This window comes from Doryrhamphus excisus, chromosome 11, assembly GCF_030265055.1.
Source record: "Doryrhamphus excisus isolate RoL2022-K1 chromosome 11, RoL_Dexc_1.0, whole genome shotgun sequence".
NCBI classification, from domain to species: Eukaryota; Metazoa; Chordata; class Actinopteri; order Syngnathiformes; family Syngnathidae; genus Doryrhamphus; species Doryrhamphus excisus.
The window spans coordinates 7,277,714-7,305,228 of record NC_080476.1 but is presented as its reverse complement, the minus strand read 5'-3'; the positions used below and the strand labels follow the sequence as shown (position 1 = coordinate 7,305,228).

The following is a 27,515-nucleotide window of genomic DNA, read 5'->3' as shown; positions in this document are numbered from 1 at the left end:
CATGTACACCAGCATGCTGTGAGCAGGAACATGCATTTCTTTCTTGAACCTATTTATCCTGCATTCACTGCATGTTTTCTATCGTTAAAAGAAGATAGGATGCCACTGAGTTTATGAGCCGACCTCATTGCCACAAAGGACCATGACTGGATGCTGACCTACTTAAAACATTTCATGTCCTATAAAAGCTGCAGAAAAGCATTACTTAAAAAAAAAAAAAACAACAACTAGTAATATTATTTTCTCAGGGAAAATAACACTGATCTACCCTAATAATTGTAATGCAATTAATTAATCTTGCTTTGGTAACACTTTACAAGGATAATTCTAATATATTGTACATTATATTTATTTTTTAAATCAATTTGCTTTTTAAAAAATTTAAATAAACCTCAATGTGTCATTAAACACGAGGGAAAGGTAAACACACACACACATACACACACACATACCTATATATATATATATATATATATATATATATATATATATATGTATATATATATATATAGGTTTAATGTATTTATTCTTATTGCATTTTTGGTTATTTCTTTGGCTTTGAACTGCTTTCAACATTGATTTACACTCAATGCAACACGCCATTAATACTTTGCATGCACATTTGTGTGTATTTACTGTAGTATATATGTGTGTGTATATATATATATATATATATATATATACACACACACACATATATATACTAATATATGTATATATATATACACACACACATACTACAGTAAATACACACAAATGTGCATGTAAAAATATGTATATATATATGCATATATATATACATATATATACATATATATATATACAATCTTGTACTGATTTTTAGAAAGATATGTATATGTATATATATATATATGTGTGTGTGTGTGTATATTTGTACATATATATGTATATGTGTGTGTGTGTGTGTATATATATATATATATATATATATATATATATATATATATATATATATATATATATATATATATATATATATATATATATATATATATATATATATATATATATATATATATATATATATATATATATATATATATATATATATATATATATATATATATATATATATATATATATATATATATATATAGTTCAAAACTCCCCCAGTCCAATCTTGTACTGATTTTTAGAAAGATATGTGAAATTTTTACATCACCTCATAGTTGATGACTGATAAAGAATTCATTTCTATTAACCGTGTAACGATATCACGTGCCCCGTTGTGCATCATACAACCAACAGCAGAGGGCAGCAGTGATCTCTTCAAAGGAGGATGTACTGACTGAGGAAGACAGAACATCCCGCCAGCTCATTGTTTGTTCGTCATGGAGGACAAAATGTACACTGTTGCTTCGTGCAAAAAATGATACTGTGTTGAAGCATTAGGTCATAGATTACACATATGGGGAATAAAAACACTTACATCACTGTGAGTCACCAAGTCACAGATACAGCAGGACGTGGGCGTCAGGTAGAGGCAAACCAAAGTACCTTCTGGTGTAATCTGAGTCCAAACTCAGCTAATTCCTACTTTTGTATGTGACACGCTCTCCCTCGTAGGGACATGAGTCACCTGTCTGATGAATGATTGACTCAACATGACTTATTGTATGCTGGGTCATATAAGAGCAGATCAGATGGTGACCATCATCAGCTTCTGGAAATGACAAAGATTTCACAAGAAAATGTGCTGATTCACATCTTTCATCTACCATCTGGAGTTCATGACATCACAGGAGTTGTTCTGGGAGGGACGCTAAAATGTCTAAAGTACTGGGACACTGTGAAAAAGGAGTATATTTTTTTGATTAGACTCCATACATAACTTGATGGACCTAATCCTTGATGGACCCTAACCAGAAAAGGGCCGTCCTCAAACTGACTCCAAATTGTCCATAGGTATGAATGTGAGTGTGAATGGTTGGTTGTCTATACTATGTGCCTTGTGATTGGCTGGCGACCAGTCCTGCCTCTGGCCCAAAGTCATCCCTGGTTTGGCTTCTGCAAACCTAGTGAGGGTAACCGCCATAGAATATGGAATAGGATGGTTCCTTGTCCAAGTAGATGCATCTACTGTTGGGCTTGGTGCAGTTCTGGCTCCAAAGGTTCCGGTACTTTAACCCTGCCATGTAAGACCACATATTCAATCATCAAATGGGCCTTGGGGGGGTCGGGCCAGGTGGGTTGACTGGCGGGGTTGGTGGTGTGCTTTAGCAATGTCCTGGGGTTTTGCTGGGGTGTCCGATGTTCCCACTCTACTTTTGTTGTTTGTCTTATGTAAGATTCTGTGATTATTTGTGTGGAAAAAAAAAATCACATATTGAATTGGTAACGGGCGGCACGGCGGTCTAGTGGTTAGCGCGCAGACCTCACAGCTAGGAGACCAGGGTTCAATTCCACCCTCGGCCATCTCTGTGTGGAGTTTGCATGTTCTCCCCGTGCATGCGTGGGTTTTCTCCGGGTACTCCGGTTTCCCCCCACATTCCAAAAACATGCTAGGTCAATTGGTGACTCCAAATTGTCCATAGGTATGAATGTGAGTGTGAATGGTTGTTTGTCTATATGTGCCCTGTGATTGGCTGGCGACCAGTCCAGTGTGTACCCCGCCTCTCGCCCGAAGACAGCTGGGATAGGCTCCAGCACCCCCCGCGACCCTCGTGAGGAAAAGTGGTAGAAAATGAATGAATGAATGAATTGGTAACTGCTATGGCGTGGAGAAGGGGTAGGATTTAATAAGCTTTGCTTCTTCCTGCTCCTTTTCAGACATGTGTAGTAATGAGGTGTTGTGTGTGTGTGTGTGTGCATGTATGTATGTATGTATGTGTATATATATATATATATGTGGATATGTATGTATATATGTGTGTATGTATGTGTATATGTATATATATATATACATATATATATATACATATATATATATATATATACATAAATAGATATTGTAAGTGTAGAAAGAATAATGTAACATAGTATGCATGTCTGAAATAAATTTAAAAAAAGAAAAGAAAGGAAAGTCTTGTTTTCCCAACTTCTTTGGAGGGGACTGCAGTGGGACCTTGCAAAATGTAGCAAACAGTCGTCTTATATTCGAGTCAATGTGGTACATTGCAGAATACTGTTGGAAAAACAACAAAAATAAGTAAAGGATGCCGAGGGACACGGGGCAAAAGGGAACCATGTGGAAGTGAGACATGCGGCTGGAAGTCTGCTGACATAACAAAGCTTTGAAGATTTGGAATAGTGGACATTCTTCCTTATTAGTGGACATTCTTTCTTATCGTGGTTTCATAGCAGCACGGTAGTCCGTGACTGTTGGAGTAAAAACAAGCCTCATATGAAATCCAAACCTACTGAGGGGGAAAAAAAAAGATGTTCTTTGACAGCTGGAAAAACAACCTCAGACAGTTGAGCTCACACTTCCGACATCATGACAGATGAAGCTAGTAAATAACTTGGTACTGGAAAGACAGAAAGAGTTTAACCTAGTTTAATCATCACAACTTTAGGAAATACACAGTAGTTTGATTTAAGCCTTGTTTTCATTATTGTCAATTTCTAGTAGAAATAAGTTGACAAAAATATATAAGGTAACATTCACATCAAATTCACTCTGTGTGCTTCCAACCATGTAACCTCTCACAGAGAGAGAAATCATAAAACACACATTGTCATGTAAAATATGTCTTCAGTTCCCTATAAGGCAGGCAAGACATCATCTAAAGATTTGGTTTTATTCTGAAAAAAACTACCTTGTTATTTTTTGGAATGGTGCAGCACGGTGTACAACTGGTAAGCGCATTGGCCACACACATAGGAGACCCAAGTTCGATTCCCCTCCTCAGGTTTTCTCTGGGTACTTCCGTTTCCTCCCACATTCCAAAAACATGCTAGGTTAATTGGTGACTCCAAATTGTCCATAGGTATGAATGTGAGTGTGAATGGTTGTTTGTCTATATGTGCCCTGTGATTGGCTGGCGACCAGTCCAGGGTGTACCCCGTCTCTCGCCTGAAGACAGCTGGGCTCCAGCATACCTCTGCGACCCTCGTGAGAATAAGAAGCATGAAAAATGGATGGATGGAGTCCAGGCTGGTTATTTACTTTACTTCTGAAATATAAAAAAAAGTGAAAGAACTCTCCTGTGTGTTCATTATCTATGAATTTTGTCATCATCAAGGAGGTTTTTTTATTTCTGAAAAAATTGCCTGCAGAATGAAACCGAGTACTTTCTAACTGACTCCTACGCATGTTTTTCAATGGTCTCTCATATCTCCTTGATGAGATCCAATACAAGAAGTGAGACAAAGGGTCAAAATATTAAAAACTTTCAGTATGATGTAGACCAGTTCTACAACACAATAAACTGCTATAATGCACTATTGGTATATCAATACCACGCCCTCCCTATGGGGACCCGCCCCACTATTTGAGAAGTAATGTCATAAGGCCTTTTTGGAGCATTTTTATACAGTAGAGTCATAAAAATATTGTTTTGCTGCTTATCCTGTCATATAATAATGTCTAATATAAACATAATGATTGATTCCATTAGTGTTTGCTGTCCTATTTTCTGTCCCCATTGATATCATTATTGCAGGAAAACTACAATTGTAGTTTTTAACAAAAATGTCCTGATTAGGTTTGTTTTGTCGTTTATGTCTCTGCTGTGTCTCTCATGACGATGTTGGCCTGCAGCTTCCTTTGCCGTCGACGCCTCCAAAGCAGGACGGCCAGCAGGAGAAGCAGCAGGAGGCCCAGGGCGCCCCCTATGAGTCCTGCTTTGAGAGGCAGACTGTGGTCCTTGGGCTGATACATCATACACGAGGCTTTGCTGTCTCCGACGTCATTCAGCGCCACCACGCACACCTCAGAGACATTTTCGATGGGGCCCACTCCACCGCTGCGCCGCTCCCTCCCGAATCTCTGCTTCTCTTTCCCGCCAACCGTCACACTATAGGCTGTCACATAGGAGAAAGGAGCACACCAGTGGATGACCACATCGGACCCGTTCCAAGCAACCGTTTTCAGGTAAGGAGCCTCCGGTTTCACCAGGTAAGAGGTAGATCCCGGACATAAGCAGTGATTGGCGGCGGATAGCTCGGAACAGGAGGGCTGATTCTCTTTGCAGGGGTTGTAGTCACATCTCCGCATGGCTCCACTTCCGTTTGGAGATGCACTCTTTGGTGAAACGGTGCTTGGTTCAGCCTCTGTGTCATAATATTCATCTGGGGGGAGGTCCAGGTCCTTGGAGGTAGGCATATGGGGTGTGAGGGGTCCTGTGGGATTGGACCCTGGCTGGGTAATGGAACTTCTAACGAGAACCAGACAGATGATCGTCAAGGGGAAGGTTCTGTTTGCAGCCATCACACGGCCTGGAGGTGGTACAAAGAACATCCCATCAGTATCAACATGTATTTATAGCATCACTACATAAAGTAGGTAAATCATTAGATGTACATTCATTTGAATTTGGATTTTGTTGAACTCAAAGTTACAGACACTCTCCAAATCCTGAAGATTTTGAAGCTGGCAGCACAAAGTGTCCAATTTCTTCTGGGCTCAAGTTCTGAAGTCTGGCTTGTTTATCGCAGTTAATTGGTTCCAGCCACAATTGTCATAAACACATTTCCGTGCACGGCGACAGAGTGGTTAGCGTGCCGGCCTCACAGCTAGGAGACCAGTGTTCAATTCCACCCTCGGCCATCACAGCGTGGAGTTTCTCCCCCGTGCATGCGTGGGTTTTCTCCGGGTACTCCGGTTTCCTCGCACATTCCAAAAACATGCTAGGTTAATTGGCGACTCCAAATTGTCCATAGGTATGAATGTGAGTGTGAATGGTTGTTTGTCTATATGTGCCCTGTGATTGGCGACCAGTCCAGGGTGTACCCCGCGTCTCACCCGAAGACAGCTGGGATAGGCTCTAGCACCCTTGTGAGGATAAGTGGTAGAAAATGAATGAATGAACATTTAATTTCCGTGAAGTAGGACTCCTTATTTAAAATGGCAATATTATCACAGATAAAGCATAAAAAACCCAACATTATGAGAGCAGTCCATATATGAATAAGCATATAGTCACCTTTACACTTGCATTATCCAATATATTAGACATAATGAAAGATAAGACATAATATAGACTCACATATGTTTGCATTGGGAGGGTTCCTTGTGGCTATTACTGACACCTAGTGACCAGTGTAGAATACTACATATCAACATGTTTTTTGGTGTGTTTTCCGAAAGCCTTTTACACTCCTTATCAAAACTTTGAGACTAGTTGAAAAATTGCAAAAAATTACAATTTGCACTGTTGGGTCTTAAGGTGATTCTAAGCTGAATTAAAAAGAGAAGAAATTGGATTGAGACATAAGAAATTTTTGCTAGGGAATTTATTGCAAACAAGCATTAAAGTGAAATAGGCTGATCAAATGTTTAAGACCATAGCGTTTAAAAGCCAACATCTTGGCTAAAATGTGGATTCAATGTCGTCAATCAGATTTTCACGCTATTTTACATACATATTATATATATGTTGAGCTGTATAATGCCAGTTCACGTCAAAGATTATGTGATTAGCGTGTAGTGGCTCGCTGTGGCGCCTAATTAATGTTTGCTCGGCATGTTGCCATGTTGCCATTATTAGGCGCCACAGCGAGCCACTCTGTGCCAATCACATAATCTTTGGCGCAAACTGGCACCAACTAGTGCCGGCTTAGTGCACTCCTAGCATCATTGGCGCACCTTGCCTGGCACCATTACATTCCAGTGGATTCCAATAGGCGGATTATTTGTGCCATTTGATTCCACTTGGTGGACACTTCGCGGCAATTGCTTGATGCGCAACAAAGATTTTAAATATTTTTAAATTTTCTTGCCGCCAAACTAAATTTTTGCCGCCGTTACGAGCCACCACAAGCCAGTTGGGATGCAGTTTGAGCCACTGCACGCCACTAGACACCTTATAGACGACACTAGGCGCCACAGCAAATTGCATTGGCGCGAACTCGCACTAACTGGCGCGGGCCCAATGAACTCTTAGCATAAGCAAGGCATCACGCAGCGCACTATTGCCGCGTCAGTTGGACAGTAAGACAGTAATTTTAAACTTATTAAAAAGATCCATAGGGTTATGATACATAAATGTCAAGTGATCCTCTGTCCAACCAAATGAAGGTTATTTCTGGTGCCAAATGTAGTCCAATAATCAGATGGCATCTGAGAGAACTGGTTTTGAGAACAAAAATATCTTCTCCTTCAAAAACAAAATTGCCCATTTGGAATTGGCACGTGAGCACCAAACATGGGACATTGAAAGGTTTATTGAAGAGAAAAGATGTTTCCACATGGCAGAGTGGAGGGGGTGCCATCAGGATCTAGGCTGCTTTTTCCTTCAATGGAGCAAGGGAGCGTCAGGTTGTGCAGGATCGTCAAACGGCAGATGGCTATATAGGAGGTGTTGCAAGGGGGCATCCCTCATGACTGAAGGCCCTTATTTGTGTGGAAATGACTGACAAAGGACTTCATCCAGAGGAATAAACTCACTCTTTTGGACCATCCTAGACTGTTCCCTTGATCTAAAGCCAATTCAGAAAATTTGGGGATGGATGGCAAGGGAAGTTTACAAAAAGGGACATCTGTTCCAGACAGCGGATGACTTCCGTGAAGCCAACATTCCCACTAGCATCCTGGAAGCATGCAATGTCACAACCTTGTATTGGCTCTCAGTCCATTGTACAGGTGTACCTCATCAAGGAATTACACAAATGTATTTAGTGTAAAATATTTTTAAGGTGGTTGGCTGTAACAAAACATTGATATTTATTTGTTGTTCAGGGGATTTTAAAGTGAAGCTTTCAGAGGTGGCTCTCACGAATTGAAACATTCCAGACAGTATTGCACAAGAGGCCCAGCAAACACACACCCATGCAGGACACAGTGCAGCCCAGTCAGCTGGATCCACTTACGGGAATGCTGCCCAACTGTTCACAATGAATCTCATACAAACATACCTGAAATATCTCTAAATCTCCTCACGTAAGTAGGCACTTTTTTTTTCTTTCAGGTTTTTTTTTCCTGTGAAAAAAGTTACAGTAAAGTGAGCAAAATGTTGAAAAGAAAGCACTTACCCGGTGCTTGTAATGCAGATGTTTGCACACTGATGAACTCTTTAGGAAGCTTCTCACCGCTATTCTGCCGTCCACTTGCCTGCTCCTCCTATTTATTTATCTGAATCTCCTCTCCTTAAAAAAAAAAAAAAATCACCTCCTTTCTACCCTCCCACTCTCTTCCCTGCTTTCTGGACCCCCTCCCTCCCTTAGCAGTGTTGTCTATCGCTAGTTTAATCATTGTTGTCTCACAGCTAATGATGCCAGCATGCACATTATTGCAACATTGTGCACATATTTTCTTCTTAATGAGCTCCAGTTTGCCTTAAAGGGGAAATGGTAATGAAAGGAAAATGACTGGACTGAGTTGAGGCTTTGTCATTGCTGACAATGACTGGTGGCTCCAGCCAGCTGTGCTCTCTCTCTCACCAAAATAAAATGCATGACTCTGCATGGAACATGACAACTATGTGTAAACTCATATCAAATTTGGGAAATAAACGTGATCAGACCTGTCTGGTGCACAGTCTGCCCATTTGCTTCTTTTCTTTTAGGACCTCAAAAGGCTGAAGCGCAGTAAAAGGAGGGATGTTGAGTACTTTGGGAGGATAAAATACCACATACTCTACTGTATACTATTTTCAGAAATAAATTCATTAATAAATGATTGCCGTGGCATACTATTATCTATTATTAGTCAAAACATATGAAAATATAAGTGATATATAGTATTTTGGTTATTGGGAGGCAGTAATGTCACAAAACATTGAGACATTAGCTTACATTATATTACCTTGAACACTGCATGAAGTCATTCATGGCATGTCCGACACGGTAGAGTGAAAAAAGGTTGTAAGATTTTGGCTTCTTCAATTTAGAAGAAATCAATTCAAGGCTAACCGGTTAGCTCGCTAGCTGTCTCGAGTCCATACTGCAATGAGTTTGTTGTAAACAATTAATAATTGGAGTGTAAAGGTGATTGTAGGGGTGTTATTTCATGCCTGTGGGGCTCTAATCATGTTAAAAAATCATTTTCAGAAAGTCATAAAGTGCACCTTTTACTACAAAAATATGATATTTATTAACATTGAATCCTATATCACAGAAATTCGTCTGGGAGGAATGTACACTGATTCAGAGCATCCCAAACATGCTCAATGGGTGACATGTTCTGTAAATATGCAGGCCATGCAGGACCTGGGTTTGTTTTTTTTCACCTTCCGGGAATGGGATAAAGATTCTTGCAACATGAGGATGTGGATTATCATGCAGCACAATGAGGTGATGGTCGCGGATGGTGGTGGCAGTGGGGTAATGCTATGGACGATAACCGCAGATGCATTTTATTGATGGATATGTCAGCCATTGGCTATGTTTGGGACAGTCAGATTATTAAACAGATTATTCAAATTATGTTACAAGAAAAAAGTCATAGGGCGGCACGGTGGTCTAGGGGTTAGCGCGCAGACCTCACAGCTAGGAGACCAGGGTTCAATTCCACCCTCGGGCATCTCTGTGTGGAGTTTGCATGTTCTCCCCGTGCATGCGTGGGTTTTCTCCGGGTACTCCGGTTTCCTCCCACATTCCAAAAACATGCTAGGTTAATTGGCGATTCCAAAAATTCCATAGGTATGAATGTGAGTGTGAATGGTTGTTTGTCTATATGTGCCCTGTGATTGGCTGGCGACCAGTCCAGGGTGTACCCCGCCTTACGCCCGAAGACAGCTGGGATAGGCTCCAGCACCCCCGCGACCCTCGTGAGGAAAAGCGGTAGAAAATGAATGAATGAATGAAAAAAGTCATATATAAATCCGAGGAAAACAAATCATAACTTTTTGTTAAAGGCATTGCCTGAAAAGGGGTGGGCGGACTTATGTGACCTTTGGCCTTTAGCATGTGGAGGGCTGCTCTGTTTTGCTGCCACATTATAAATAAAAACATACTTGAAGAGCTATGATCTGTTTTCCCTCTGACAGATAAAATGATTACTTTTTTTCTTATAAATGTAAGGCTTTATTCTTGTCAATTTATGACTTTTTGTCTTAAATTTAGGACTTCATTCTCGTAAGTTTGACTTTTTATCTGGTAAATTTCTGACTTGTTGTGTCAGAAAAATGATTGTAGCGGGGTTATTTCATGTCTGCAGGGCTCTAATCATGTTAAAAAGCAAGTAATAAAATGCACCTTTTATGACAAAAATATGACATTTATTACCATTGAATCTTATATTACAGAAATTCATTTAAAGAGGGCAAGTCTGGAACCAATTAACCGCTATAAACAAGGGAGGACTCTCTGACTTTCTGACTTTTTGTGTCAGAAATGTACAACTTTATGCTTGTGAATTGATGACTCTCATCTTCAAATCTCAGATTATAATTATAATACTAATACTCTGTTGTATTAAAATGTCCAGTACATCAACGTTTGCTTTCCAAACAAACAGTTTCCACTACCTTATTTATACAATGGTGTAACTTAGCATCTCTACTAATCAAATCAAGCAGTGAAAACAAAAAACACACACAGACACAAACGTAAACAACAGGCTCTATCGCAGTATATGCCGGATACCAATATGTATCATATACACTGGTCCAATGCTTTTACCATAAAGACAGGGATTAAGCAATTTAAAGTCAATCAAACAGGAAATATGATTTTTAAAGAGTCAATGAGTAATGCATATTTCTGTTGTGACATAAATTCAGGCAGATGGTGACTGTTAGTGGGTTAGTGCCCTTTCTGCAAAAATCACTGTCACCATCTCGGTTTTCCCCCCCGACCGCTGCGGAAGTCAGCGATGGTCCTGCTGTCTTCATGCAAAGTGTGAATCATGAAGTGATGACAAGGATGTGTATTTGTAGCTTTTGTAAAGAACAAGCATTTCAGATGCAAAAAACCCTGTTGTGCTGATGAGAGGACATACTGTGCTTTCTGGTGATATGTCATTGGTTGGGGTTTGTCAGTCACATAGAAGACAGGCTTCAAAAAATGGGTGTCGTGCTGACCAGCATGTTTTATGGTCACAACAGACATAAGGTATTTAATTTATGCAGTTATCGTCTTTTTAATGGTGTTTGTTGTGTTTAAATAACAGTTTAATGGCAGGGAAACCTACCTAGTTATAAAATAGCACATTTTGTCCAAATTAAGTTCACCTGGAACATTGTACATTGTACATTGTACATTGTACATTGTAAGTGCATCCTGTAATGTATCTGAAATATCTCAAACTTCTTGTGAGTAGTACAAAAATAGATGATGTTTGTGGTTGTGTCACAGTAAGAACTATGCAAGTAGCAATAGCAAATAAATATAAAAACAAATCTCATTTTTTATTTGAATAAACATAAAAAAACAAATCAAATCAAATAAAAACAATTTAATTAAATCACACTTTTTACCATTTACAAGACAGCTCTATGTCTATGGACTGCAATTTCTCAGCAGTCAACAGCGCCCTCTACAGTCTCTTAGTGTGAACAACACTCATTCGTTCTATCCAATAAAATGGAATTGTCTCGTTTGCTTGTTTTTGAGGATGAGGATGATATCAGTTAATTCGTGATGGATTGCTCTGGGGGCTGTTTGGCATCAGATAACACACCATTTTCAGTTTTATTAATTAATAACATCCTTTGACCTAGTTTAATCCAACTGGGAGGTCAACGATGTCGAGGTCATTCTCCTTGAAATGTAAACATTGGATGTCTAATTTTAGAAATTAGAGTTTTATTTGAGAGAACGTTCAGAAACATGAACTGAAGTGCATTTTTTAGCAATTACTATCAATCAATCACTTTTATTTTGTTGCATTTATGCTTGTTGTCAATAAAACATATCAATTTATTGAAGAAAGACAATGGCATATTTTCAAAACACTAACAAATATTAGCATGAATACATTATTGCTCACATTTGTGTTTGCGCTCTTGTCCAATCGGAGCACAATGTGATATGACGTCATATTGGTGCGACGGCCGTCAATGAACAGTATGGCAGTGGCGGGTTGAAAATGGGAACCTTAATATGTGGAGCAATGTTTACGTCTTGTTGTAATATGATAATATTCTTCTGAGTAGTAGTACTTAGTACCACACGTCTGTTGTACATAAACATTTTTTACGGAATACTTATTGAAACTGCGAATGTTCGTAAGTAATATTAGCTGGCTAATGCTAGCGTGCGGACCTGGGCCTCTGTTGTTTTTGTCATTGACGTCAAGCTAATGGAACAAACGTAAGTGGTGACACCTGACACTTACCTTTACCTGCATGTTTTGGTTGCCATATTAACACATTTGACTTTAATAAGGTTAACTAAACAAAAACTATGACTACCAGGCGGGCAAGCTATGCGAGTGACATGGATTCTAATAGTGGAAACCGCAAGCAGAATATAAACAACATTCCTGACAGGACTGGGACAGAATCCTGCTACGATCGCAAACCAGTCAAGGCTGCACATGTCAGCATGAGTGTCACATCGTTGAAATCCCGCCTTGCCCCGACCATTCAAACTGCCATGTCGACTGTAGTTGATACTCTCCTGGGTGAAGTGGTACTTGTGCTCAACGAGACCCATCAAGAGTTACTGCACAAGGAAGAAGAGAATGAGAGACTCAAAGTGCGCCTGGAGGTGTCAGAAAGGGAGTTGAAGACTTTACAGGAGTGTCTTTGTAGCGCTCAGAAGCTAATAGACCAGCTTCAGATCTCATACACAGGCCCACAGAACATTGGCCAGTCAGTTTTTGCGCCATTGCTGTCATCTATGACGGCAGGTGTAGACCGAGACCATCAAAACCCCCGTAATATGAATGGAGCTGGCGTTGACCTGGGTCTTGGTGGTTCTGTGGATGAATCACTTCATGGGTTTGAGCCCAGAGATGAGTACAAAATGTGCCAGCTGTCTATTCAACCGGACGGCTCTGTGACCAACCATGCTCTGGACTCTTTTGCAACAGATACATCTCACATGTGCACCGACGCCAACACACCAGGTAAATATGCCATGCATAATTGTTAATTGTATCTTCAAAGCTCTTGTTCGTCATGCCGACCTGTGCTTTAGATAACAGACAGTCTCGGGGACCAGGTGAGGCAACCAGCTTTGAGATCAAAGTGGAGCAGGGACCAGTTTCAAGCTCCGTTCAGACCAGCAGAAAGGACTTACAGAGTGACAACAGAGTGGGCGATGGAGCGCAGTCATCCCACACCATGAGCTACGTTCACGTTGGAGAGGAGGGAACAGCATCTCAGCACTCCTTCACTCACCATCAACGTCACCAAAGGCCCGTTCGAGAATGCACCAGCATCCTGCAGCAGGGTGTGCTGGATGGACAAAAGCCACTGGTGAGGACTTCTGGACCTGGGAGAGTTGACAGTGCTTCACCGGGCAGAGCTGAAACGTCTGCGGGACCTTCAAACACTGACACTGCAGTTGATCCCTCTAGTGATCGTCCACATCATTGTTTAGAATGTGGAAAGACCTTCCGTCTGATTTCCAGCCTGAAGAAGCACATCCGCATCCACACGGGAGAGAAGCCCTACCCTTGTAGCGTCTGTGGCCGACGTTTCCGTGAGTCGGGTGCCCTGAAGACTCACCTGCGGATCCACACTGGGGAGAAGCCTTACTCGTGCTCAGAGTGCGGCAACTGCTTCCGCCACTTGGACGGCCTGCGCAAGCACAGGCGCACACACACCGGAGAGAAACCTTATGTGTGTGCCATCTGCGGGAAGCGTCTGAGCCGACTGCAGCACCTCAAACACCACCAGCTCATCCACACGGGTGAGAGGCCGTGCTGCTGTCCCTTCTGCAATCGTACTTTCAAAGAGCCTGCAGCGCTTCGCAAGCACGTACGGACACACCGCGAGGAAGGTGGGCACATGCCGATCACAGCCAGCGATGACCCCGACCCGGACCCAATTGATGACATGAACAATCTGCACCCGGCAGCTCCGTCTCCTCAGATGAGATTTGGGGAGTGGGGAGCAGAGGAGGAAGACACCTCCGTTGTTGATTGTGTCTAGAAAGGTAAACATTGAAAACATTTGCAGTGTGGGGAAATAACAAAGGTAATCACTGACGAATGTATATTTTAGCTTCACAGCTTAGTTTTGGCTCACATAGTAGAGTGTTTTTAAAATAACAAATCAGAAAAAGTGTCATTCCATGTATAGGCAGGCATCGGGTGATGCCACAAAGCTTAATGGCAATGCCTGAACAAATTTTTTTAGACATATTAACGGTCTTCATGACGTTCATCAAGCAGCAGTTGTAGCAGGCAATTTGACAAAACATTTTATATAACATATTTCCAATTCTAAAAGAGTCTTTATGATAATAACAACATGCCTTAGTCAATTAATTTTATTCATTATAAATATCAGCGAAATAACATTCCAGGAGTTGGACTTTAATTGCCATAGACCTTTAATGTTTTAAGGATTAGCTTTGCAGAATTAATTATTGCAGAAACATAACATAGAAAAACAAAAGGTTTTGCAAATTTTGGCATATTCATGTTAATATGTATAGTCAGTCATGCCATTATTACCCACAAAACAGCAACTTTTCTACCATATTTTCCTTGTAATGTTTACTCACATTCTGAGTTGTTTAGATGAGCTATTCAAGGGTTTACTACTCACTTTATATGTTTTTACAGAACACTGTCAGTTTCATCAAGATGCTCTGTAATGATAATTTTTTTTTTATCAGTCATATCTTTGTTCCATCCAGTTCCTTCTATCACTTTAGAATTGTTTTTGTGTTTCTACCACCATATTGATACTGGTCAGAGCATTAGGCACAACATGAGATCCAGTAAAAATAACCAATGGTAATGGTTTCATTTCATTTGAACATGCATCAGGTTACAATTGAAATGCTATGGCTTTTTTACGTAGTCCTAGCATCTAAGTGTTTCAAATTTAGTTCTTCACTGAGATCATATTTCTCCTCTCTTGTAGAGAAGTATTGGATGACATTTTTAGGTAATTGGTTATTTTTGGCCTTATTTTAGCTGTTTGAAGATTAACTATATCAGCAAGTTTAAATATTTGTGATTTTAGTATAATAGTAAGGAGTTAGTATGTTCTCTATAGGTGGCATTATGAATTATCCTTACTGACCTTTTTTGCAGTACAATTAGCGAGTGAAATTTGCTTTTATAGTTATAACTCCATATTTCCACACAATAAGTTAGATATGGTAGAACCAGCAAGAAATAAAGAGTTTGGAGCGATATCTGATTGAGAACAAAATTTGCTTTGTTCGATATTGAAATGTTTCTTTAAAAAGATAATGATCAAATGTAACAACAACATGGCACCAAGTGTTTTTTGCTGCTCTTTGATCTATGTAAATACTGTATATATATTTTTTTCTAATGAGGGTTATGTAAGATGTGATGTTGCATACTTTTGAATACATGAATCTGCTATCCACTTAGTCTACTTAAGTTATCTCATATACCCAAACCTCCTGAGGTAATGTTGTGTCTTTGTCAATGTATACTGTACTATAATGAACTCCTGCTATCTAAAATATGAAAAATGCTCTGTGTTGTTGTAAAGCCACGGGATGATTTGCCAAGGTAGTGTCGCTTGTAATAATACTGTACTTATACCTTTAAAGGTGGCCTTTGCATGTAACTGTAGCTCAACAAAAAAAAAACGTGGGAAGTCTTTGTTATTTGTGTCTATGCTTGTATGTTGGCAATGTGGTGTACCCCCCCCCCCCCCCAACATTTTACATGTACATTAAGGCTACTGTAAATGTTTCTAAATTAAAGGGCCTTATTTATACTTGACCTTTATTGGACAACTATAAGACAACTTGTTGCTAGGATAAATTCAGGTGCCCCATGCCTAGCTTTGTCTAAAATTATCCTGTACCACTCATCAGTTTCCTTGACCACCTGGAGCACATAGCCCAACTGACTCATACAATGGAGAAAGGACATGGAAAGATGGTAGGTACAATACATACAGACACAAAATGACATACCTATTATTATTTAACAAGCCTTTTTTCACCACAGTGCCATCTGCTGGATCAAAATAACCACCTGCGACATGACATCGGCTGTGATTTTCTCCAAGGTTTGTGTTGTGTTCAAATACACTCATCGCTCTTAGCAAGTTTGATGCTCTGTCACCATTCTGCTCTAACCTTGGACAGTATGAAATCACAGTGTCTCTGATTGCACTCTCACATGATCCCGTTGCATCACCACCGCTACCACTGCCAGACAGATGGTGGCGGTCTGTGGACACGCCCACACACACACAGATCCTAAATAACACTTAAGTAATGACAGCTGTGGTTTCATACACACAAACTGCTGATGTGTTCTTTGGTCTGATTACAAGCTTTGCAGAAAAGACAAGCTACGTTTTTTGCATTTTTAAAAGGTTTTTACAGGCGTTTTTATATGTCTTGGTTTAAGCTAAGGACACCCCTCACATTTCCTCAAAGTCTGGAGGAGACGCTGGCCACTTCAGCTTCCTCAGCAAGGCGCTTGTCATCTTGAAGGTGTGTTTGGTGTCCTTATGTTGGAAAACTGTCATGCAAGTTTCTCCAAAGAGGGTTTCCTTCAGTGAACCGTAGCCGGCAGTACTCTTGCAGCCATATACCCTGATGCCAGTGTCAGAACCAGAAATTTTTCTTTGATGTGGCCAAGGTGAGACCATAGTTTCCCTCTGTCTTTGGGTGTGGGGATGGGTCCTGAGTGTTGTTTGCAGTTCAAAATACCCGCCCTGTTTGGAATCCTTAGAGGGAGTACGACCACAGGGGAGTCCCTTGTTCTGCTGGTGACTTCAACGCTCATGTTGGCAGTAACAGTGAGACCTGTCAAGGCGTGATTGGGAGGAACTGCTGCCCTGATCTGAACCTATGCTGTGTTTTGTTATGAAATCAAGCTGAAGGAGTCCTATAGGGCCTTTTTTGACCAGGGGACTCCGAAGGCAGCTGACAGGTACCGACATGGGAGGAGTTTAGAAAAACCACAGATAACTTTGAAGAGATCCGAGTCCGATATCCTATCCGCTATCTCAGGAAGGGGAAGCAGTGCACAATCAACATCGTATATGGTGGGGATGGTCTGCTGCTGCTCCTTTGTATTGAGTTGTAGGGTCCTATAGAGCAGCTATACACAATAACCTACACAGAAAACTTTGAGATTTTTCAGAATCTGCACCTATTCCTCTGGGCATCCCCACTCTGTGATTGGTCACACGCCCAAAGTTCTTCCTAACTATGAACCATATACGGAAGTCCACCCCTATGTGACATCACAAAGGGGCAGTTTTATCACGCCTTTTGAAACCGAGCGTTTTGAGCCATCCCAAACTTATTTCAGGGCTCACTTCCAAATGCACAAATGTCATTATCTGAAACTTTGGCATCGTTTAACACGAGCATACAACATTCTAACTACATTTATAGGTCAGAAAAGTGGAAATCGCATAATAAGTCCCCTTTAACCGCTTTAATACTGTTCAGTGGCCAAAAATATATTTCTATGTTGTTTCAAAAATGTAGTTTGCAGCTATTTTCATACAGTCCCTTTATGCTGACGGAGTGTCATTAATTTTCATTAACACCGGAAACATCCGCACACATCGGTATGCTTTTTGTGTCAACAACATTGTATTTATTTTGTGTCTCTATGTGTTGGCACTTAATGACGGCAAAAAGAAATGTAAGAGCAGCATGTGAACTCCATGCAGTCATTTCCTCAGTGCTTGGAAAGTAAACACTCACCCTTTTTTGGGGGGCGGGGGTGTATGTGGGGAGGGGTGATGACTCAATTCCCTATGCCTCTCTCTCCTCATTGTCTCACTATTGGTCTTGACCACATGACCCTCAGCAAATACCTCCTTCCTCCCTTTGGGATGGTGGCGGACTGCAATACCAGACACACTGAACTTTTCCCAGGCACAAGAGTCACAATTAGAGTCACTTCCAGAGTGGGGGGGCCTCTAGACTGGGTGTTACGTCATTGAACTAACGTACTCTCGAGTGTCTTCTATTTGCAGTGCATAGCTTCAGGTCTTGTTGTTGGGCCACGTATGCTCATTGTGAGGAAAGAAGGGATTGGTTACAGTTGCTGTACAGGTATACAATATGTTTATTATTATTCATTATTGTGGTTTTATAGTCAGGGATGTAGCACCACATTATATGCCCTACGAAACACTCGCACTAGTTTGTTGTTAGCTATACCGTTGATAGAGATTTGACAAAGTTTAGCGACTAACGGTAGCAATAATTGACTGTTGTGTTTGAATGTGTACACCTGACAGCTGTGACACTTTGTCTCATCTTCCATTTTAAAACACTTGGTAAGCATGGAAGTGCTCACCGAAATGAAAACCTCAAGTTTAAAAAAATATATTTAGCAAAACACATGTATTTAATGTTCAATGCCATTGCAAATGACTATTCCAGATCTGGAGTTAAGTTGTAGCTTGGACTACACATTCTGTATTTTTATGACAAATGCGTGCAAGTGTGGTGATTTATGAGTGTACAGCTAGGACACATGTTGGTATTGTTAGACGCGTGATGTACAGGATATAGTCTTTTTTTTATATTTCCAGAGTGACACACGCAGCTGGAAAGCAACGAAGCCTGTGGTGCGTTCAAGGCTTGCAGAGGAGGTGGGGAAAGAATGTACCGAGTGAAGTAACCAACAAGAAAAGCACTTTCAGCCTCGCTCCTGCTGCACCGCCTGCCTGGCCTGCAGCCAGACTTTCTCCACAGAGGGTTGGCTCACTTCTCCTCCTCCTTTTCTCCCTTCTCTCCTTCTCCCCAAGCCGCATACGCAACACGCAACAGGCGAAGAAGGAAGAGTTTTTGGGAACTTCCAAACATGCCACACTTTTTGGTTTTGCGGATGGACCAAGCGAGCACACCTGAGGAGTGATTTTTTTCCACCTTGAGGGGGAATTCCACGGAGCTTATCCTCGTATGTGACGCTCCAGTCGCTGAAAGCAAAGCGGGCGCCCCGGAGCTTGACGCGGATCGCCCCCCCCCCCCCGCTGGTGGTTTCATGCGTCCGGCTGCGTGAGAGGGGCACCGGAGGATGCCACGATGCCCTCGCTGATCTGCCGTGTGCTTCTCCTGTGGCTCAGCGTGTACAGACTGGCGCGGTGCACGGAGCGCTTGTCCACGCGTGAGCGCTTCAAGGTGGTCATCGCGCCGGTCATCTGCAAGCGGATTTGCCTGAAGGGTCAGTGTCAGGACCGCTGCGAGCAAGGCAACAACACCACGCTGATAGCGGAGAACGGCCAGGGGGCAGACACTCTCATTGGCCAGGGCTTCAGGGTCGGTGAGTAAACAACATGCTTTTATTTCCATATCACCTGGATAGACTGGGGCGGTTGGCTTTATTGCTTGTTTACTCCAAACTTGGGAAAGAGGCAAGTTACTGTACTTGTCTATTTGTGCATCCATCAGTGATATGCGGTGGCCGACAGGGGCAAAAGCTCGTTAACGTCCACGGAAATGAAACATAAATATAACCACACAAATACCGGGAAAAGGCTGCAAATAAAAAAATCTGCAGTCACATAAAAAAACAAATGCAAAAGAAAAATAATGCAAGCAAACCCCCAAAACAACTGCATAAGCAAAACGCTGCATGTTAGGAGCCTGACCAGACCTGACCTAAATCCACACCTTTAGAGACAAGAGCAGGATCCTCAGAAAACCCTGACAGATAGAAAAATGTACCTTTTCATTCCATCAACCATCTCGCTCATGAATTAAAGATGGACATCCTTCAGGTCTAGTGCCTCTGGTTGCCTGTCTAGCTTGGATTTTGTTTCTTCAACTTGCATTTCTCTCCTGTAGTTGCTTTTGATGTTTGTGTTCTTGATATTTGCAGCATTTTTCTTTTGTCTACTTGTTTATGGTGTTAAGAGCTGCAAGTTCTCAAGTTGCTGCCCTGTTAACCACTGTATAGCTGCAGAGAATCTTAAGGTTTTGAAGGCCTTTTATTAAGATTAAGATTTGAAGTCCATGGCTGAAGGTACGTGTGTGTATGTGTGTATTGTTGGGGTGTGGTGGGCGTGTAGGAAGGGGTTATCGGGGATTGTTCTTAAATGCGTAAAGCAACTTTGAGTTGCGGCTGCACGGCGCTGAAGTGTTTAGTGCTCAGGCCTCACAGCGAGGAGACCTGAGTTCAATTCCACCCTCGGCCATCTCTGTGTGGAGTTTGCAGGTTCTCCCCGTGCATGCGTGGGTTTTCTCCGGGTACTCCGGTTTCCTCTTACATTCCAAAAACATGCTAGGTTAATTGGTGACTCCAAATTGTCCATAGGTATGAATGTGAGTGTGAATGGTTGTTTGTCTATATGTGCCAGGGTGCACCCCCCTCTCGTCTGAAGACAGCTGGGATAGGCTCCAGCACGGTAGAGAATGAATGAATGAATGACTTTGAGTTGCATTTTAGTTGTATGAAAAGCGTTTCATAAATAAATTTTCAATTTTGATATGATTACCAAAATAACTCCTACACAATGAACGCCCACAAATCCATCCTCAAATCCACATGTTTTGCCGAAAACACTAAGATAACAGGTCTGCTTTCCTGGATGAATATTGACATCAGAAGGACATTTACATTTTGAAGCAAAAAAAAAACGATTGATTCAATACCAAAATAGTTGTTGATTCATTAGATTTCATCGATTAATTGTTGCAGCTCAAGTTTGTAATCAAATTTGTAATCCATAATAATAATGTAATGATTTAAATGACCACACACCGCCAGAAATAATAATAATAATAATACATTTTATTTGTATAGCGCTTTTCAAACTACTCAAAGACACTCCAGAAAAATGGAGTTGAATAAAAACAAGTAAACAGAGTAAAAGATACGTTAAAATACAACATTGATTCATTTATACACAGTTAAAACATGAATAAAAGCGGGGCGGGGCACAGCAGTCAGGTATAAAAAGTTAGACATTAAAAACAGATTTAAAGAGGGTTTTTAGTTGTTTTTTGAAACTGGGAAGGTCAGGCCAAGCACGGAGTGAATGAAATGATGGGCCCCATGAAAGAAAAGGTCACATATTAACACCCTTTTTATTTGCCACTCTTTCTCTCACCTTTCTCTCTTCCCTTTTTCCACTCCGACTCCAGACCGCATTGTGATCCAGCACGCTAAAGCTTCTCTTAAATCCAATACTGTTTCTCATCTTATTCATCAAAGTGCTGCCTCTTGTGTTATATCCAAGAAAGCACAGACGTTGTGTGCAGACACAACTTGGCTTCCATCAACTGATGCAACAGTGTGCGTGCGCAAGACCGTGCTTCACACATCACACTGTCATGACACCGCAACCTCACTGCAATATGTTACAATTTCTAACTTTCTTTGGCTTCGATGTGGATTATTTTGCAAACATTATTAATTAAAAAAAAAAGACTGTCTGAGTTACGCAGTGCGCTTGAACGCCTCATCATGTTGTTTGATAGAGCCTGCTCCAATAGAAAGGAGACTGGCATGGACTTACACACATAATAAATAATCTATCTATAGCAGGGGTCTCAAACTCAATTTACTTGGGGGCCACTGGAGCTAGGGTCTGGGTGAGACTGGGCCGCATCAGGTTTTCCAAAAAAAAACCCCCAAAAAACGCATTTATTAAAAACAGAAAAATGAATAAACTTTGCTTTGGTTCCGATTTTTTACAAGAAAAGCTCTGATAAAACATTCCACTGTTCTCAAATATCTTACTTTTTATTTTTCTACACAAAATAAGATGAAAAATAAATAAACAAATCAAGAATAAAGAAAATCAATTAATCAGTAATAAATAAATAAATATAATAATAATAATAAAACGGCAAATAATAAAAACTTAAGAAACCACATAGTTGGTGGGTAGACAAATTATTTTTTTCAGATTAAAGTTAAAGCATTATTAGAGCCCTGTAGACATGACAAAACACGACTTTAGTCACATTTATACTCTTTTTATTTACAACATATTGCGCAACTGCAGGGTCTTAAGACACATGCTAACTCGCAAACTAGAGAGCTAGCGACCTAAATGGTAGCCTTCAAGTTATTTCCTTAAAACTTAAATAGCCAAAAACTTACCACTTCCACACGGATAGGGAGGATAACTATTAACAGTTATTTAACCTTTAACATGAACATTAATCAAACATAATAATTTTTTCTGGGTACATGATACCATACAGCATCCATATCAAACTTGCGCGGGCCGCACTAACATTAAACTTTCATATCAAGGCGGGGGCCTCAAACTAGTGTCGCGGGCCGCGTGTTTGAGACCCCTGATCTATAGTGTCCCAACTCTAAAATAACAGCTAGCCTTTCTTCACAGAGACTGCGTCATCAATGTGTGGATGTTTTTTTTGTTGGGGGGGGGGGACCTAGTTTTTCATGAAAAACAGGTGTACGAAACCCAAGGTTTCACTGTACATTTATTTAAACTAATTTGTAACCTCAACTCCATTTAAACGTCCTACTTTGTTAAAAGCCCCTACACAGCCATGTATACAAACTATTAGGTGGAAACACGAGGTGGGGTTCCCTCCACTGTGACAAAATGTTCCCGTATCACACTTTAATTACACAGCCAAGGCTCATTACATAGCACATAAGTGTACTCTTAGATCTATACCCCCCCCAGTGAGTGTAGCAGCGCCTGCTTGGCGTGAGTGGAGTCTTTCTCTGCTCCATCACATCAAGTGTGGCCAGGCACGGTGCCTTGCTGTCTACTTGTACTTGCCCCGCCCACAATGACAGCACTCCTCGTTTATAGTCCATATGTATACTAAGTGTATATGAATCACAACTAGATCAGATTTTATAAAGAGTCCCATAGTGGATAGTGGGCCAGAAATGATCATCATGGTCCAAGTCAACAGATGTTAACCATCAGTTTCACCATGTTCTTTTATTCCGTTATGGTAATAAAGTATAGTCAAATATTGTAGTAAAACAAATACTAGGTTGGCATATCCAATGACAAATGAGAGTACCCTGAGTATATGTCAATGTATATACATCAAATCCTTTCCCTCCATCTGTGGAAGTCATTATGGAGTGATCCTACCTAACTACACTTTTTCCATCATGAAGATTGTTAGCATCTCCAACAAGCTGTGTGTATTCAGGGTCATGTTTCAGATATATGAGACAACATTTTCCCTCCCACAAGTCTGTTTCATTTCCTTCAAAGTATTTTCAGGGGGAAAAAATGTCCCAAATTATTTATTTGTCTGTTTTTCTCCCATTTTTTTTCCCCTCACATGAATCATTGATAACAGAGCATCAGAAATTGCAGCCGTCACGTTAATAACGTGCTGCTTACACTAGAAACAAAACTTTTTCAGATAAGAGTCAAAGCTTTTAATATATTTATATTATGGGATGCTTCACATTTCAAAACGTACACTGTTAAGTAATCTGTTCCAGGGTCAAGCTGTGGTCATACTGTAACATCTTTATTAACCATACAGCCAAAGTTTAAAGTAACATCTAACCATTGTTAACAAGCACATAAGGAAAAGACAACTTAAACAATTCTGTAGCCAGACGTGAGGGGTCAGAGAGGTTAATCTCTTCACAATATCACCGAACATTGAACTTTTATATTAATATTCTCACTTTTACCATATTGGACTGAGCAGAATTATGTACCGCTTTCAAGTTCCATTTCTTGTTTTGTGGTTATTGTTAGAGATATTATCAGTTGCAACCATCAATTGATTAATTAATGGTTACTCGATTACCCAAATTAATTGACAATTATTTAGACAGTTGAGTAATCACTTTTTAGCCACTCAATTGTGAATATTTTTAAATTTCCCAAGTTATCCAGGAAAGCTATTATTATTATAAACTATTTTATAAACTATATTATAAACTATTATAAACTATTATGTTTGTGTATGTATATGTGCCCTGTGATTTGGCTGGTGACAGGTCCAGGGTGTCCCCGCCTATTGCCCAAAGTCAGCTGGGATAGGCTCTAATATACCCCCCGCGACCCACGTCGGAAGATGTGGAAGATATTCACACATATCAGCTTTGACTTTGGAAAACAGTGATGGCCATTTTTGTCTCTTTTCTGATATGTTGCAGACCCAACCACTAAGTGTAGGTGTTTGCTTCACATACATTTGCTCCATCTATGGTGTACATTTATTGTTTTATTGACGCTGACCAACATTTACATTTTTTAAAAATATTATTTTATCAGAATATTCCAGCAGCAACCTGGTGTTTGTGCGCTTAATAGGTAAATGTGTTTTTCAATAAATTGAAAAAATAATCAACCGATTAATCTGTTATTAAAATAATCGCTAGTTGCAGCCCAATGGCTGATATTGCCTAACAATTAGATATTGGCTCATATCTGCAATTTGTTGTCCCAAATGAACCCATTATGTATATGTTTTTGGAATGTGGGAGGAAACCGGAGTACCCGGAGAAAACCCACGCATGCACGGGGAGAACATGCAAACTCCACACAGAGATACCCAAGCAGAGAATCGAACCCAAGTCTTCCAGACATGTTGGCAACACCCGGCCGCCGTGTTTCCACCGCATCTCTAGTTATCATCACACTTCTTCTCTTTGCCTGTGACGCCGATAGCTTTCTGCAGTGACATAACACAAAAAAAGCAAATCCCATGTAAAGTTAATGGTTAAGATGCTGACTCAGACTTTTGACCCATATATTTTGACCCATATATTTTGAGGCCCACGACGATTCCAAAATAAATGAACTCAAATAGAAAAAGAAAATAAGTAGTAACATTTATAAAAATAAGTGAACCACCTGCCAGTGTACATTGTTGTTTTTCTTCATAGATGTTCAAACTATTTATTTATACTTACTATAATATTGGCTTTCTTAACGATAGCTCATATACTTGATATTGTCCAGCACTTCATTACTGATACCAATACTGATTTCATAACCACAATATGACATTTGACGATGTGGACATGTGCGGCCTATGTGTAGAAGGCCGTTTTTTTTTGTTAGATATTATCAATGTTTTTCTTCTCAAATTATGTGTAAATTCCACCTTATTCAACTGGCAAGCTGTTTATGACTGGACTGGTATTTAGAGGAATATACAGTAAATATTTGTATTTCATGACATCATGTGTAGTTTCCATGTATTGACAGGATGTATAGAGAGGATTCATCCTTCTGCCACTTTCACCATCAGCTCAGAAAAAACCCACAACAATTATTTTCATGTTACTCCAGGGAGCTTTGATTCACTAGCCTGACGTGGTGTGTAACTTGCAGACAAGCCTTATTGTTTCATACATCTCCTCCTTGTTTGTGTCACATTTTGGAGCTTCTGTGTCAAATAATTGTAGAATGGCTTTTTAAATTCCTGAAATAACTGTTTCTTCTTACTGAATTGGTCTTAGCCAGATGGATAGTGTAAAAGCACCTGCATGATGCGTTTGTCATCCAAAAAGAACGAGAAACGTCCTTGCTGAGTCGCTCTTGTGGCAGCAGAGAAAGATTTTGTCTCCATGCGGCACATGAAATGTGTGTTGTTCTCTGCGAGGGGCTGGAATGTGTGCGTGAGTGGACGAGTGGAAATTTCTCTCCCTTGTGTTAAATCGGCCATGGCTATAGAAGCAACAATATGAAGACTTTTCCATAGTTGTGATGTGAGCTCAGTCGAAGCTCAGCATGCAGCGTACACGAGAATTTGGGCTGATTCATGCAGGCCATGACCGAAATATTGTCCTTTTGTTTCAGCAGTCACACAATTAATTGTAAATGTTATGGTTTCTGTCAAACATGTAATGTACTATATTACATGACAAACTCTATCTGGCATTAATGCACCTTGTTCTCCCACAGTTCACTTTGGTTCTTAGCCATGACATTAGGGTAAAGTTTGACATGAGCACTGCTAAATAGATAAGTTATCATCTTATCTTATTCCGCTCTCGTGCTTGCATCCTTCCCTTTGAAGACATTTCATTTGAATAGACTTAATGCTCACTCAGGATGGCTAAGGTTTCATTCATTCATTCATTCATTTTCTACCACATATCCTCATGCCGGAGCCTATCCCAGCTGTCTTCGGGCGAGTGGCAGGGTACGCCCTGGACTGGTTGCCAGCCAATCACAGGGCACATATAGACAAATAACAATTTGGTGTCACAAATTAACCTAGCATGTTTTTGGTGGAAACCCACACATGCACGGAGAATACATGCAAACTCCACACAGAGATGGCTGAGGATGGAATCGAACTCCGGTCTCCTAGCTGTGTGGCCTGTGCGCTAACCACTAACGCTGTGCACCCTCTGCATATTCATTTCATACCAAAATGAAAGGGAAGGTTTAACAATCATGATAACGCAGTATCTGTCCAAAGGTTTGTTTAAAATTGATGTCTGTAAGAAGGAGAACATTTTGGCAAAAATGAGGCCCACCAAGCGTCTTAATCTGGCTCATCGGGCATTTCCAAATTCCTTTTAAACTTTTACCATGGAAAGTGCAGCTGGGAACACAACTTGCAGTGCTTGAGTTGCAAAAATAATCAGATGCAATATGTAGCTTGGAGAGGAAATAAATCCAAACAACACAACATGTCAACACACTGGGCTAACAAAGTAACCTACGTGCTGCACCATGTGGGCATACAAACAATACATAAATACCAAACATAAAACATGTAAAAACGGTTTTTAGTACATACATTCATTGCACCATCCCATAATTCCACTTTGCACTGTAAACTTCCCAAGTCAGTGAGGAATCAGAGTCACAGAAAGGTGGATATTTGCAGTAACATATTTCCTCTTTGTAAGTCGTCACCACGCTCCACAGGAGCAAAGGGACTGAAAGAATAACCCCATACTGTTCTGCTAAGTCTACCTGTCAAATGTATTTCTGAGCATATTATTCAAACAGTGAGGAGGTATTGCAGCTGGAAGACTTGGCTTGCAAAACACAACATTTTGGGGAAAAAAAACCCTGAATGATACTTGGCGGAGAGATTTTGTTGCGTGCTATCGTTCAGGCTAAGAGACATGTGTTTGGCTGACAAAGTATCCACCATTCATTGGCGTGACTTGGTTTGTTTTTTTTGGTTCAACAGAACATTTTTTTAAAATGAAACTTTGTAGAGGGTTGGGGAATGGCCCAAGAACCCAATACACCTTGTTGCAAGCCATATTAACTTACCTGTTTCAGGGTTTCCCCTCGCATTTTTTTGAAGCAGTGGTGGTGGGCCGCATGGGAGGGCGGACTGCCGCCGCTTCGTCATACCAAAAATGTTATGACTTATTTGTTAACTTATTTATTGAATGTTTTTCATCAACCAGCAGAACA

The 27,515-nt window shown here is 40.5% G+C and overlaps 3 protein-coding genes across 15 annotated transcripts in view; 2 read left to right on the top strand and 1 right to left on the bottom strand.

The window, feature by feature from the left end:
- Positions 1-3,501: 3,501 nt before the first annotated feature.
- Positions 3,502-8,303, bottom strand: LOC131138874 (leucine-rich repeat neuronal protein 4). The gene is made up of 2 exons (XM_058088194.1): positions 8,155-8,303; positions 3,502-5,400 (listed from the first exon to the last, which is right to left on the bottom strand). Exon 2 carries the CDS (start codon positions 5,390-5,392, stop codon positions 4,682-4,684), a length of 711 nt encoding a protein of 236 aa, XP_057944177.1. The 5' UTR covers positions 5,393-5,400; positions 8,155-8,303; the 3' UTR covers positions 3,502-4,681.
- A 3,340-nt stretch (positions 8,304-11,643) lies between these two features.
- On the top strand, positions 11,644-14,165 carry si:ch1073-224n8.1 (zinc finger protein 681). The gene is made up of 2 exons (XM_058086826.1): positions 11,644-13,135; positions 13,207-14,165. Exons 1-2 carry the CDS (start codon positions 12,469-12,471, stop codon positions 14,163-14,165), a joined length of 1,626 nt encoding a protein of 541 aa, XP_057942809.1. The 5' UTR covers positions 11,644-12,468.
- Positions 14,166-15,537: 1,372 nt separating this feature from the next.
- Positions 15,538-27,515, top strand: part of ltbp3 (latent transforming growth factor beta binding protein 3) — a 47,358-nt gene continuing 35,380 nt past the window's right edge. For 2 of the 13 annotated variants that reach the window (XM_058086823.1, XM_058086825.1), the window contains exons 1-3: positions 16,292-16,822; positions 16,916-18,258; positions 18,744-19,474. In XM_058086823.1, coding sequence (XP_057942806.1) covers positions 19,237-19,474 — 238 coding nt within the window. In that variant the 5' untranslated portion in view covers positions 16,292-16,822; positions 16,916-18,258; positions 18,744-19,236. Of the gene's footprint in view, positions 15,627-16,044; positions 16,112-16,180; positions 16,242-16,289; positions 16,823-16,915; positions 18,259-18,743; positions 19,475-27,515 lie in introns of those variants that run through there. The other 11 variants (XM_058086822.1, XM_058086824.1, XM_058086812.1 and 8 more) reach the window with 10 other exon arrangements.

Coding starts and splice junctions, on each gene's coding strand:
- si:ch1073-224n8.1 (XM_058086826.1), top strand. CDS start 12,469: ATGACTACCAGGCGGGCAAGCTATGCGAGTGACATGGATTCTAATAGT. Junction 13,136..13,206: donor CACCGACGCCAACACACCAG/GTAAATATGCCA, acceptor CCTGTGCTTTAG/ATAACAGACAGTCTCGGGGA.
- LOC131138874 (XM_058088194.1), bottom strand. CDS start 5,392: ATGGCTGCAAACAGAACCTTCCCCTTGACGATCATCTGTCTGGTTCTC.